At 53.8% G+C, this 13,241-nt stretch overlaps 5 protein-coding genes across 5 annotated transcripts; 3 read left to right on the top strand and 2 right to left on the bottom strand.

The window, feature by feature from the left end:
• Positions 1-376: 376 nt before the first annotated feature.
• On the top strand, positions 377-2,659 carry J4E92_002614 (uncharacterized protein; the record flags this gene model as incomplete). Its single annotated transcript, XM_051494017.1, has 1 exon — positions 377-2,659. One exon carries the CDS (start codon positions 377-379, stop codon positions 2,657-2,659), a length of 2,283 nt encoding a protein of 760 aa, XP_051355696.1.
• Positions 2,660-2,946: 287 nt separating this feature from the next.
• PNO1 (pre-rRNA-processing protein pno1) lies at positions 2,947-3,879 on the bottom strand (the record flags this gene model as incomplete). Its single annotated transcript, XM_051494016.1, has 3 exons — positions 2,947-3,101; positions 3,154-3,304; positions 3,406-3,879. 3 exons carry the CDS (start codon positions 3,877-3,879, stop codon positions 2,947-2,949), a joined length of 780 nt encoding a protein of 259 aa, XP_051355695.1.
• A 319-nt stretch (positions 3,880-4,198) lies between these two features.
• Positions 4,199-6,397, top strand: J4E92_002612 (uncharacterized protein; the record flags this gene model as incomplete). Its single annotated transcript, XM_051494015.1, has 2 exons — positions 4,199-6,202; positions 6,263-6,397. 2 exons carry the CDS (start codon positions 4,199-4,201, stop codon positions 6,395-6,397), a joined length of 2,139 nt encoding a protein of 712 aa, XP_051355694.1.
• Positions 6,398-8,131: 1,734 nt separating this feature from the next.
• Positions 8,132-9,751, top strand: J4E92_002611 (uncharacterized protein; the record flags this gene model as incomplete). The annotated part of the gene is made up of 1 exon (XM_051494014.1): positions 8,132-9,751. One exon carries the CDS (start codon positions 8,132-8,134, stop codon positions 9,749-9,751), a length of 1,620 nt encoding a protein of 539 aa, XP_051355693.1.
• Positions 9,752-11,108: 1,357 nt separating this feature from the next.
• On the bottom strand, positions 11,109-12,193 carry J4E92_002610 (uncharacterized protein; the record flags this gene model as incomplete). The annotated part of the gene is made up of 3 exons (XM_051494013.1): positions 11,109-11,501; positions 11,573-11,973; positions 12,088-12,193. The coding sequence occupies 3 exons, from the start codon at positions 12,191-12,193 to the stop codon at positions 11,109-11,111; spliced, it is 900 nt and encodes a 299-aa protein (XP_051355692.1).
• Between the last annotated feature and the right edge of the window lie 1,048 nt (positions 12,194-13,241).

Raw genomic sequence — 13,241 nt, 5'->3', positions numbered from 1 at the left:
GCTTTTGCGTTCTTTGCGGCTCATTGTAGGTTAGAAGTGCTGGCACTGTCCGACTATCATACAAAAACACGTTACATACATACTTCCGATGCTTCTTCCCTGCATGTGACTACTGTGCCATCCATGCGAGCCGCGCGTTGTGCGCACCGTTGCTTTTCGACGATCAGCCGTCAGCGATGGGTGCAGGACGGGACCCTGATACCAAAATACACTATCGCGCTCGTTGCAAAACCCCACGGATCAACCTAGCGCGCGCAGACCCTTAGCGAGATCCAATCCACCTGCGTCTGTCTCATGCAACGAGCGGCACCGGGCCGTCTCAACTCCTTCATTGCTTTTCCCAGACGGTCGTCCGTTTCGAATCATTCGTTTTACCATGTCACCGTCATTGAGCGTAATTGCTTTAATCTCCGGAGGCAAAGACTCGCTCTTCTCCATTCTCCACTGCAAAGCCAACGGCCACAGCGTCGTAGCACTGGCCAATTTGCACCCAGCGCCTTCGGCCAATGACGATGAGGACATCAACAGTTACATGTACCAGACCGTGGGGCATTCGGCCATCCCACTTTATGAAGAAGCGCTAGGAATACCGCTCTATCGACAAGAGATCATAGGCACCGCCGTAGACTCAAACAGAGACTATGCGACGCCTTTGCAAAAGCAAGAGCAGGATGAGACTGAAGACTTGGTTCCGCTGTTGAGAAGGGTCATGGAAGCACATCCGGAGGCAAACGCAGTGTCTACAGGGGCCATCCTGAGCACGTATCAACGGACGCGTGTGGAGAATGTTGCGCTCAGGCTAGGGCTGACGCCACTGTCGTATCTGTGGCAGTATCCGCTGCTGCCACCGTATACGCAATCGTCGCTTTTGCATGATATGACGACTGTAGGACAAAAAGCAATCATCATCAAGACGGCGTCTGGTGGTCTGGATGAAGACTTTTTGGGCCTCGATGTCGCTAATCACAAGACTATAGCAAGGCTAGCGAAGGCCATGGGGCGCTATGGTGATGCTGGTGACGGCGCGATACTGGGAGAAGGAGGGGAGTTTGAGACGTTGGCACTGGATGGGCCGAGGTCGATCTGGAAGAAGAAGATAGTGATCGAGGAGGGACCACCTGGGAAACTGGAGGGTGGCCAGGCGGTGCTGAAGATCGAGAAGAGTACGCTAGAGGAAAAGGTTGACGATGACGAAGATGCTGGCACGTTGAGGATACCTGAGCTCTTCGACGACGAGTTCAAGAGAGTATTGGAAGTGACAACCGCCAGCAACCAAAATGAGCTTTCTGCGTCTACTGAAAAAGAGGGCACTGTTCAGTCTTTTGGGTCGCCCTCTCGAGTGCATCTCCCGTCCATAGTAGACCGACTACCCAGGAATACATTCAGTAACACCTCGACCGTCTTTACATACTCCAACCTCTCGAGCGATACCTCTCCCTCTTCCTCACCCGATTCCCCTTCTCGTCAGCTCTCCAAGATCTTCCTCCGTCTCGACCACATTCTGAAGCGATGCCATGTTTCCAGATCCAGCGTCAACCACTGCACATTGCTCCTCCGCGACATGGCAGACTTTACAGTCCTGAATCCAATCTACGCTCAATACTTCAGCGGTGTGAACCCGCCAGCCAGAGCTACGATCGCAGTCGGAGATACCATGCCAAAAGACAGACACGTCATGCTAAGCGTGACCGCGGACAAGGACCAGAACGACCAAAACGGAAAGCTCCTCCACCCAGTAAAGAGACAAGGTCTCCACGTCCAAGGCCGAAGCTACTGGGCACCCGCAAACATCGGACCTTACAGCCAAGCCATCTCCGCCCGCCTACCCCCCAGCAAGCAGCACCCCGAAAACGACACCCAAACCACCGGAGAAGTCGTCTACGTAGCCGGGCAAATCCCGCTCATCCCTGCATCCATGGCCGTCTACACAGAGCAAGGTTTCCGAGGCCAAGCTCTCCTTTCCCTCCAACACCTCTGGCGCATCGGCCGCACAAAGGGAGTCACATGGTGGACAGCAGCCGTGTGTTTCATTCCCGCTTCTGAGACTCCAGAGGGGGATGTGCGGACGGCGCAGGAAGTATGGAGGAAGCTTCATACCCCGCCTTCCTCCTCGACTGACGACGACGAAGACGAGGATATCGATCCTTGGGACCGCTTGAACCAACATGACGCCTCGGCCTTCAAGGACTCTACGTTCCGGGCGCCGATCCCTGATCGCTCTGCCATATCTACTGCGCAAAATCAAGGTTCGACCGGGGCTAAGGCAGAGATAGTCGTACCACCTTGTTTCGTCGCCCAGGTGTCTTCTCTGCCGCGCGGTGTGGATATAGAGTGGAGCGCTACGGGTCTTACGTCTCGTTCCATCGCATACGAGCGTGACGCCTCTGTTCTCCAGTGCACTACTACAACGCCGGCGCACAGTCGGTCTCGTTTTTTTACGTTGGAGATCAGGGATGAGCGGGATGTGGAGGTGCTAGGGAAGCTGGGTGCACAGGGCTGGACGAGTGCTACGCTGTATGTCGGAAGGGGGTTTGCGTGGTATGGGAATGGAGGAGAGGGGGTCAAGATGGAGGGTGTGCAGTGGATTCCTTGCCAGAGGGTTTGGGGCGAGGAGGGGAGCGAGGTTTGTGCGGTACTTGTAGGAAGGCTGGATGCGTGAGGGAAGCGGGCAGTATGGATGTTTGTGGAGAGAACAAGGTATCATGCCATCTTCGTGCTCATACTTTGTCAGAACCGAACATGACCATGCGAGTATGTATGCATCGCTCGTAATTGCTTCTATAGCTATGTGATATCCCATCCATCTTCTTCCAATCGTCAAATCATGCCTGATGGTATAACAGCTTTTCCCAACCTGCCCGAGTCTCCGTAACGCCGTGTAAATGCCCGATATCGCGGTTGCCATTGCTTGGCTACTATGCAAGATTTCTCGCTTGTGTGTATCGTCTAGAACCTCTCCTTCATACGTCCGGCGACTGTCCGTAGGTTGCCGTACACCTTGCTTGGTTGTTGACCCAGGATCAGGCTGACAATGGCTTCGCGCGCGATGTGGATGTTCTTGAAACCGCCGAGGATGTGGATCTTCTGGTCTGCTAGGACGACTGGGGGTTGTTAGTAATCTGGACAACGGGGGTATTCATGCCATGGACGTACCTCGTGTTCTGCTGGCGTTCTCGATGGCGAACTTGGTCTTGCCGTCCTTGCCTGCAATGCGGCCAATCGCGCGGCCGAGATGCTCGCCCTGTAGGGTCTTGACGTCCTTGATCTCAAAGGTCTCAATGTAGAGATCGTCGAGTCGAAGCAGCTGTGAGTCGTCAGTCGTATATTCTCGAATCGAGGAGTCTGGCCAGGCCAAACCCAGTTTGAATAACTGCCAGCTCAGGTGTAGAGCTTCGTGTCACTTACCGCAATGGCATCATCCGTGTCAAAGCCCAGCGTGAAGGCCTTTACAAAGTCCTCTCCCTTCTGCAGCGCGCCTGTGTCGGTTGTGGCGTTGGAGGTGCGCAGTTCGACGGCCTTTGCCTTTGTGTTCATGCGGACCTGCAGCTTGAGGTGCTCGACAAGCGGGGGGTAGATCTTGGGCCACGAGTTCTTGAGGGGCGTCATCCTGTGGGGTGGGATGGGGACCTTGCGCTGTTCGCGGCGGAAGGCGAGGGGTATCGACTTGGCGGCGGGGAACTTTGGCTTCCCGCTCTCGTCCGTCATGGGCATGTCGTCGTCGGTGGGCGCTGGGGCATCGTGCGCGGCGGCGACGGGGTCGAGGCTCATGGAGATGAGGTCGCCGTCGCTCTCGGTCGGGAGCGGGACCGACGACGCCTCCATGGTGACATCGTCGGCAAACTCGTCGGGCCTGCGCTGGAGGGCGGTAGGGGCGGGCATGCTGGCAGCGGTATGGGGTATGCGTGTGCGGTATGCGAAGTGTAGGCGGGCGTGGATGCTGGAGGTGCTATCGATTCGCGACAATGTGGGGCTGCTCAAGAAATTTGGCTGAGGCGAGCGGCAGTCGTCCCGAAGCGGGCTAGCGCCTGTCCCTCTACCGCGAGGCCTTCTTTTTGCATGTGCATGGGTAATGACGTGAATCTTGTATTCCAACCACCCGCCCGCCTGTCCTGCACCGCACACGGCACCCTCTCTGCCCCCCCACACGTCCGCACACCCCTCGCTTGCCGACGTCGACCATGTACCCGCCGCGATTATCATGAACAAGAATGTAGGCACGCTCGGCTTCCTGTGGCGCGCCGTCGCTGGCCAGCCGCTGATCCACGGCGGCCGTGTGCTTCCGCGCGAAGGGCTGGGGGCATGGGCACAGGCACAGGCACAGGCACAGGCACAGGCGCAGTCGCCATGGCGGGGAGGCATCCAGAAGCGCTCCATCACCGCGAATTCGCATGTCTTGGGGCTGTCGACCACCTCACCGTATCCCGGACACGCACCCGGTCTGCTGCTGCGAGCATCGTCACCCCGCACCGGCCGTCTCCAGCAGAGTGTGGCTGGCACCGTCTTCTCGGCATGGCGCAGAAACGCATCGTCCAAGGCGGGCCGAGCGCTGCAGAGGAACAGAGGCAGCGACCGCCGCAACAAGAGTTCGGCGACGAATGGCTCCTCCAAGACCAAACCAGAGCCCACGGGCCAGACACCGCAGTCCTCCAAAACACCGCCGCCCAAGCCCAAGCCCGAAGCATCAGGTGCGGCAAAGCCCCTCCTCGACCGTCTCCCGCACCACCTACCCCACATATACCGCCCCAGCAAGGCTGAACTGCTCGAAGCTGCCTCGGGCTTCTGGTCGCGCATAAAGATCCACTTCAAGTGGCTTACCATCCGAAGCACCCGTCCCTTCAATGCCGATGAGATCTACGCATTGTTCTCGTGGATCATTGCCGCCCACTTCCTCTGGATCGTGCTGGGCACTACAACCTTCTTCATGTTGACCATCTTCTTGATCAACACCGCCTTCTCACAGGAGACGATTGCGAAGTGGATCGGAAACTACTTGACAAAGTCCTCAGGCATAAAAGTCGTCTTCGAGACCGCTGTAGTGCCCAAGTGGGGAGACGGTGTCATTTCCTTCCGCAATGTCTTTGTCTCGCGACGCCCCGGCCAAGGCAAAGGAAAGGTCAGCAAGGGTTCACAGACCGAGATGGCTGCTGCCGCCGCCGCCATAACCCACCAGGAAAGCGACACTCCAGACGCTGTCGAAGAGAAAGCGGAACCCGAAGAAGACACCAACTACACACAATTCGACATCTCCATCGATACCGTCAACGTCACACTGTCGTTCTCAAAATGGTTCAACGGCAAGGGCCTGTTGAAGGACGTCGAAATCAAGGGTATCCGCGGTGTCGTAGATCGGACGTCAGTGCAGACAATCGAGGGCGTGGACCCCAGGTCATACAAACACGAGCACAACCCGGGCGACTTCGAACTCGAGTCCTTCAAGATGGAAGATCTGCTCGTCACTATCTACCAGCCCAACGGCTTCCGCCCGTTCTCCGTCAGCATCTTCTCTTGCGACCTCCCTCAGCTGCGGAAGCAATGGCTGTTCTACGACTTCCTCTCTGCCAACATGATGTCCGGATCCTTCGACAACTCGCTCTTTACAATACATCCCAGACAAACACACAACTACACTGGCGCCCAGTTGAGCAGCGGCCGCGACAGCGAAGACGGCAGCTCCTGGAAGAAGCATAGCCGGATTCGTATCGACGGCTTGAACATCGACCACCTCAACAGGGGCTTTGAAGGCCCCTTCTCGTGGATCCACGAAGGCAACGTCGACATTGTGGCAGATGTCATGTTCCCCAATGACGATGACGATAGTATTGCAAAGGTCATGTCCGACATGTACGATCGTGTGGAAGCTACCGTTATCCAACAGCGCAAGCACCATTTCTCTGACCACGCCGTACACGGCTTCGATGAGCATCCTGAAGACAAGTCGCATCCCCACGAGGAAACAGAGGAGGACAACCGTTACATGATCATGGACATGCGTGTCCATCTCAACGACGTGCGCGCCGCAGTCCCAATCTTCACCCGGGACATTTCTTACGTGAACAACGCGCTCGTACGACCTATTGTGGCATACATGAACTCAAGTCGCACCTTCATCCCAGTGAACTGCAGGGTTGTGAAGAGGGTTAGTGAGTTCGACGGCAGTTGGACCCTCTATGATAGCGGGTTAATGGAGGAGGTGTCAAAGGAGGTGAGTCCTATATTCATTCCCCTTGCTGCCCTCTAGAAACGAGTCCTAACACATGCTTAGATGTACGATGCATTCGCCCGCGACGTCCTCGAAGATCGAACCACACGTAAACGACGCATAAAGAAGGTGGGCATTTGGACACTGCAGCTCGCAGCTCAAGCCCTCTTTCTTGGTCTCGCCGGCAACATCGCATAAAGATACCCTGATAGATTGGATGAAGCGGATGAATCTCTTCTTTCTGTAATATAAATGGCAAAGCAAGGCGTTCTGGCGCATATACATACACACGGCTGATGTGGCTGGCTAGCCGAAGTAGATGAATGGATGAAATGGGCAACGAACTTGGGAGCTCTTAGAGCAGCTGCCTACGATGAAATGATAGACACTCTTATTCCCATCTATCAAAAGTTTCCACTCTATATCCATTGTACAAACAGGACTGCTCAGAGCCCCGTGCTGATGTCATGCGCCAGCGTCAGCATCTGAGGATCTATCTTTCAAAGCGTGACGGCCACGATGCCAACTTGTGCCCATTACACTGCTTTCACTTCAAGAGACTTGTAGTGTGAGTGATGCATGGGAATCTTCACCGATGAGATTGCCCTTAATAGCCAGCCCTCGCAGACACGCTCGAACCGAAAGAGCTACTACCAGCCGTTCCCATACCACAGATCTGCAGAATGGGTCGGATGACAGCGGAAGACACGTACTCTGGGGACAAGTGGGACCTCACTCTCTGCGTGTGATAGTGGATCGGTCGACGGACGTTGCGTCCTATGCTCACATCTGCGCGTTGTCAAGAAACCTCAAGAGGCATACCCAGAACGGCAAACGATGCAGCTGCAGGGCGTTTTACGACAATATCGAGGTCAGACGTGTTTTGTGTCGCCTTCCTAAGGCGGCATACTACTAACCAAATGCCATCGGTACTCTCATCTCGACTCGCTTCGTCGGGTACCACATCTAGAGGCCTAAATTGCTACTACTAGTTTTACGATCCATAGCAACGTCGCTTTGAGCTCGACGTGGAACCAAACTACATACCAGGTCCGCGGCACACGCGTCGGACGAATGTGGTAGCACGAACACGCGCGACGGACCCAACCCCGAATGCCTGAAACCAGGTCAAGGGCCTTGGTCTCTGCGAAGAACGGAATTCGTGTTACAAAAGTAATACAGTACTGCTCCAAGCCCCGCCAGCTCCGAGATGACCATCCGACCCTCCGCGCGCACCTACAGCCAAGCGACGCTCGGGAGATGGCACCATTTCGTGGGCGCTGTCAAGCTCGCCATGCCAACCAACAAGCTTTGACAAAGCCTCCCCATGCTCTGGCTACCGTCTCCCGCACCCGCCATATCATTGGTGCAGAATCCTACAATGCCGTCGATCCGTTGTCCATGGCTCTGAACAGTTTAGCCTATCCGCGGACATAACGCCGTGTAGGGTGTGGAGATAGGGTGAATACGCTGCATACGCTGTAGGACCGCCTGCCGCTTTGCGCCCTCGCATCATAGGTCTAGGCATGCAGCCCTTTCGCGTGCGGAGGGTCGTGGATTTCTGTGTCCGTGATTGCGACGTAAGCCTTTGTTGCTATTCACTTTAGACGAGGCATCACTTCTTTCCTTTCTCTCAGATCTACTTTCCACATCTGCCTAGAACGCTTTGTGCTGATAGTTTGACTTCCGGACTGTCGATCTACGAACTGTTCGATTTGTATTCCGTTCTTGCGGTTATTCCTAGTCGACTGTCTCAGTAATACCGTATACTCGGTAAGACTTGCTTCTCTTTCCTGGCTGCCAATGTACGCAGTAATCTAACACGAGTACGCCGCATCAGTGCGTACGGCACGGAAGGGGCGAAGATGCGTCACGGGGTCCAATACATGCTAACTACTCCTCCTTCAGTTCACTCCATATTCAACGTCCACAATGGCGACGCCATCGTCATTACCAAACCCCGCGCGGGATGCGCAAGATCTGCCTAACGGACCTACCAAAGAAGCATACGAACAAGGTCACGATGCAGACAGCAGACTACCTGAGGATTCATTCTCCAAAGACCCAGAGAAGGGCATCGACAGCCACGCCCATTCAACCCACACAGACGAGCGAACAATGTCTAGCATCGCCCCACCAGAACAAGAACGAGACGCCAACATCGTCGACTGGGACGGGCCAAATGATCCCGCCAACCCTCAAAACTGGACGGCGAAAAAGAAATGGGGTATCATCTCCGCACTGGGTGCCTGTACCCTCATCACTCCCCTCGCATCCTCCTTCTTCGCACCCGGCGTCCCCCAGGTCCTTCGTGCCTTCAACGAAACCTCCAACATAATGGCCTCGTTCGTCGTCTCAGTGTACATCTTGGGGTTCGCCATTGGACCTCTGATCATCGCGCCCATGTCTGAACTCTACGGACGCATGCATCTGTACAACATCTGCAACGCACTCTTCGTTGTCTTCAACATCGCCTGCGCGTTGTCCAATTCCATGGGCATGTTAGTGGGCTTCCGTTTTCTAGCGGGGTGTGCCGGAGCCGCGCCCTTGACTATCGGAGGCGGCACAATCGCCGACATGTTTCCTCCTGAACAAAGAGCTGGTGCCATGGCCGTGTGGGCCGTCGGACCACTTCTAGGCCCTGTCATCGGACCTGTATGCGGAGGTTTCCTCGTGGAGAACCAATCCTGGCGCTGGGTCTTCTGGATCCTCGCCATCTTCGGCGGCGTCTTCGGCGTCATGCTCTTTTTCGTTGGCCGCGAATCCTACCATCCTACTCTTCTTGCTCGCAAGACAAAGGCCCTTCGGAAAGAAACTGGGAACGAGAATCTGAGATCGAAACTTGCTCAGGATCTGCCGCCGAGGGAGATTTTCATTCGCGCTATTGTGCGCCCGATGAAGATGCTCTTCCTTTCTCCCATTGTCGGTCTCATGTCCCTCTACGTCGCTGTCAACTACGGTATCCTGTATCTGTTCTTCACGACCGTCACGTTTGTTTTTGAGGGCCAATACCACTTCTCCTCCGGCGCCGTCGGACTATCCTACATCGGTGTTGGTGTAGGCATGTTCATTGGTATGGTAGCCCTCGGTATCCTATCCGACAAGATCATCGTCAAGCAAAAAGCAAAAGGAAACGTCAAGCCTGAACACCGCCTTCCGCTTATCCTTACCCTACCCGGTGCCATTGGACTCCCCGTCGGTGTCTTCGTATACGGATGGACGACATACTACAAAGTCCACTGGATCGTCCCCATCATCTTCACCTCGTTCATCGGTCTGGGCAATCTGACGGCTATGATGACTATTCAAACCTACCTCGTTGATGCGTTCACTGTCCACGCTGCGTCTGCTATCGCAGCGAATACCGTTCTCCGCTCCATGTTCGGTGCCTTTCTGCCGCTCGCTGGATTAAACATGTATGATGCTTTGGGGTTGGGGTGGGGAAATTCTCTACTTGGGTTCATCTCGGTGGCGTTTATCCCGGTGCCGATTCTATTCAAGTACTATGGTGAGAGGATCAGGACGAACCCGAAGTTTCAGGTGCAGCTTTAGGGTGGTGGGCTCAGCCAGTATAGACAATTCTCACAGCATTGCGCGGCGTTGATCATGCGGTAGAACAATACAGTTTGGAATGTCTCCTGTTTGAAACATATCACAGGGACCTCCTATATTTTGCCTGCTGCCTCATATTATCCATACTGCAGTGTGTAACTGACTTGTTGTTTGGGGTCTCAGAGCTTTGCGCTGCTGGTTCGCGAACCCCAGCGTGTAGCGTGGGGAACACGACTGCGACTGCTTCATCACCGCCCCTCCTGCCTGCCCTCAAAGTGACCTCAGCACCTGCCTTCCCTCTCTCTTACCGAGAACAACGCACATAATGGTGCGGAAATCCCGGTCAGGCTGCTTCATCATCGGTCGTATTGAATGTCGCGTGTATTATCCCAACAATTGGCCTTCCTCTCATCAAGCGCGCACCCTCTCGACCTCGGGAAGTCGAACACCAAAACGCAAGGTGCGAAGTTGGAAGCTCGATTCCTCCTGCTCTCGAAGTAAGCCAATGTCTTTTCTTTATCTCAACAAGTCTGAGATGAAAGAAACTTTCATGGTTAGTTGATTGCACAATGCAGTCCGATTGTTGACCCGTCGGGGAGCTACGTGTGGTGCTAACACCAACACACAAATGTGGCCCTCTGAGACCCCCTTCAAATTTAGCGTTCATGCAAAAAAAAACAAGGTGTGAAGGATGACTGACCTGTTCTGTAGGAGTTGCGAAGTTCTTTTTTTCTCTAGGATGTTGCCTTTTATATCGCCTTAGCTTACGTAGGGCGCGGTGGCTGTGATCACTATCCCTTGGTTCGTATCCACTAGAAGACTCGATATCCGCAGCGGTGAGCCAGTCATAGCTTCCGTAATCTAAAACCTGGCGACCTCATCCAACAATTTGAGGTACCGAGCTCAGTACCGAGGATAAGATGACACATATATTTGTGTACGTAATAAAGGGCGGCAAACACTTTGATGTCTTTGTTCATTGCTTTAGACGCGGCTGTAATGCTTGTGTAGTTATCCGCGGACTACAGCAAATACCTCATGGGCCAGTTGAGATGCAATTTTGTTGTTCAAGATGTGGAACTGACGTTGGATAGAGCTACTACGTTATGAATTCTGGAAGAAAGCATAAGAGGAATTGTTCGAGAATAAGCAAAATAGAGAGATGATTGAGCACTGCCTTCGCCACACAAGTAAGTGGCCATGGCGCCTCTATTTAGCCTAACTACATATCCATCTAAAAGACCTTAGCAATTGTTGAAAGTGCAAAAAGGTCTAGCTATACTCCAAAAATCGTGCAGAGTATATGTCCCGCCACCAGGCCCACCGCCTTACGACTAACAATCATCCCCATGTTCATCTAGCCAAGACACTGGACTGCGACATCGCCTCCTTCTACGGGAATCCAGATATCGTACTGGTTGCCGTTCTCGTCCGCGACAACGTAGTGATCGAAGTGCGGCAAGAAGACCATAAAGGCCTCCTGTGAAGTACTGCACGACTTGCTTGGATCAAACTCAATCGTCCGGGTGTACTCCTGACTGAATTCCATAGATACGTCGATACCAACGGATGCAGTGAAGATGTCAAAGAAGCCGACGCTTAATTCGGCACTCACGCCGACGCTGGTGGAAAAGCCTTCTGTAGTCGACCACTCGGTGGATACGCCGGGTGAGGTGATGCCGCTCATCCGGTTGCTGACGCCGGGTTGAGTAACGGACTTGGACAGACCGAGGACAAGCACTTCTTCTTGCTATTGTCGGATCGTGTTAGAGAAAGGCAGGAGAATTGGTAAACAGGGGCAAGGATGGACAGGACACTCACTCTCTTCTGGATAGTAGGCTCGGATTGACGCTGGATGGTTTCGTTCCTCACCGTCTCCCAGAAAACCTCCATCTCCTCTATCGTCTTCGAGTCAACTCTTAGTTGCGGCTTAGCAGAGCGGGTCGTGGTGCGAATGGAGCTGTGTCTGGCGAAACTGGCTGGGACGGCGCCGGCTTCGACGTATTGGTTTGAACCTGCCTCTATTTGAGCAGGGCCTGGGGCCCGACCGCCAGACCCCTGAGGCTCACACCACTGCTTGATCAAGCGATAGTATGTCGGGCCGCTGATGACATTCAAGTACGAGTCCTGGCCATCGCCGCGGGTGTTGCATACAGCGATGACGCAGTTTGCGTCCTGCCCGTCCGAAAACGTCGGATCAGAGAAGATGTTGCAGGCACCATCTCTAATTGGACGGCCACCATTGTAAGGGCTTTCCGTCCAGTCAATGTTAGCTATGATTCTGTCGCCTAAAACTCGATTAGTTGAGAGTCGTGTAACGCCAGGTGGTCACTTACAAGAATCATAATTTGGCTCCGTGTATGAGTCGCATTCGTAAACCAGCTGCGCCTGCACGCTGGATACGCCAATGACGGTCAAAAGAGTAGCGAGTTTGGCAAGCATATTGGAAAGTGTAATCCAGTCTGTTGAACTGATGGGAAGATAGTGCTTGCCTTGAGTGAAGGCAATGCTGATGAGGATACTGAAAAGAAATCTGAGAGACTTGAGGGCTTTAAATACATATTCTCGTAGCATGGCCTTCATCTAATTCCCGTCCATTATCATGCCTATGATGCGCTAACCTGCAGATTCTATTGGGAAATCCTTCGTGGTGTTCGCTTCCGTTCTCAATAGCCCTTCACGATGCCCATACCATTTGCCACATGTCGCCTAGGTGCTGGCTAAAAGCGTTTGGTTCGTGTAATAGCGGACGTCGATGGTTGCTTCTGGATGTTGATTCGGTGCAAAGACGAGTGAATGTGTAAGGCCAAACGCCAAGATATATAGTAAGTTACGCCCTGCCAAGTCGGAACGGAACACCCGTTATAGTCGCTTTTAGTGTGTATGCGATGTGAACAAGTTCGCGTCCTTTACATCCTTCGCATCCTTAATGACGATTTAGCTGTCCTCTAGCTTCTTAGCCGCATGGGTACCGTGCCGGACCGCCCGCAGCACCGAACCTGTGCACCAAATGCACGCCATCTCCATGCGCCGTTGGAGCCTCAAGTGACAATAAGATTCTTCATCAGGATCGATGTCTGCGAAGAAAAGGGCGCGCCGTTGATGTCTACGACCGCGTTCTAGCAACATGAACATAAGAATCCGATTCTCGCGGTCAACATTGCTGTCCTGTGGCTTAAGTCGTTACCTAGGTAGAAGTAAACGTCTTCCACTCCGACTGAAAGCCGCGGAGCCTTTGACAGCAGCAATCGGGTGAACGGCAATGATCCTGCTGAACTCTCCACCAATATTGCAAGGATGATGGTTGAGTGTGGTGCTGTTGGGTTAAGTGGATACAAGTTCCTGGATACTGTTCCCGAAAACATACATGCAGAAAGCAAGTACGGTTTGGCATTCGTAAAGGTGAGCCTAGTGGTCCACTGCATTCATCTGTTGTATGATAGCCTGCTGGTTAACGAAACTGCAGTTGCATGCGTCGCACTCAGTATCA

This window comes from Alternaria infectoria (assembly GCF_024043175.1).
Source record: "Alternaria infectoria strain BMP 0036 chromosome Unknown scaffold_3, whole genome shotgun sequence".
NCBI lineage: Eukaryota > Fungi > Ascomycota > Dothideomycetes > Pleosporales > Pleosporaceae > Alternaria > Alternaria infectoria.
Note: the sequence above shows the minus strand (reverse complement) of the source record. Positions and strands in the feature narration are given on the sequence as shown.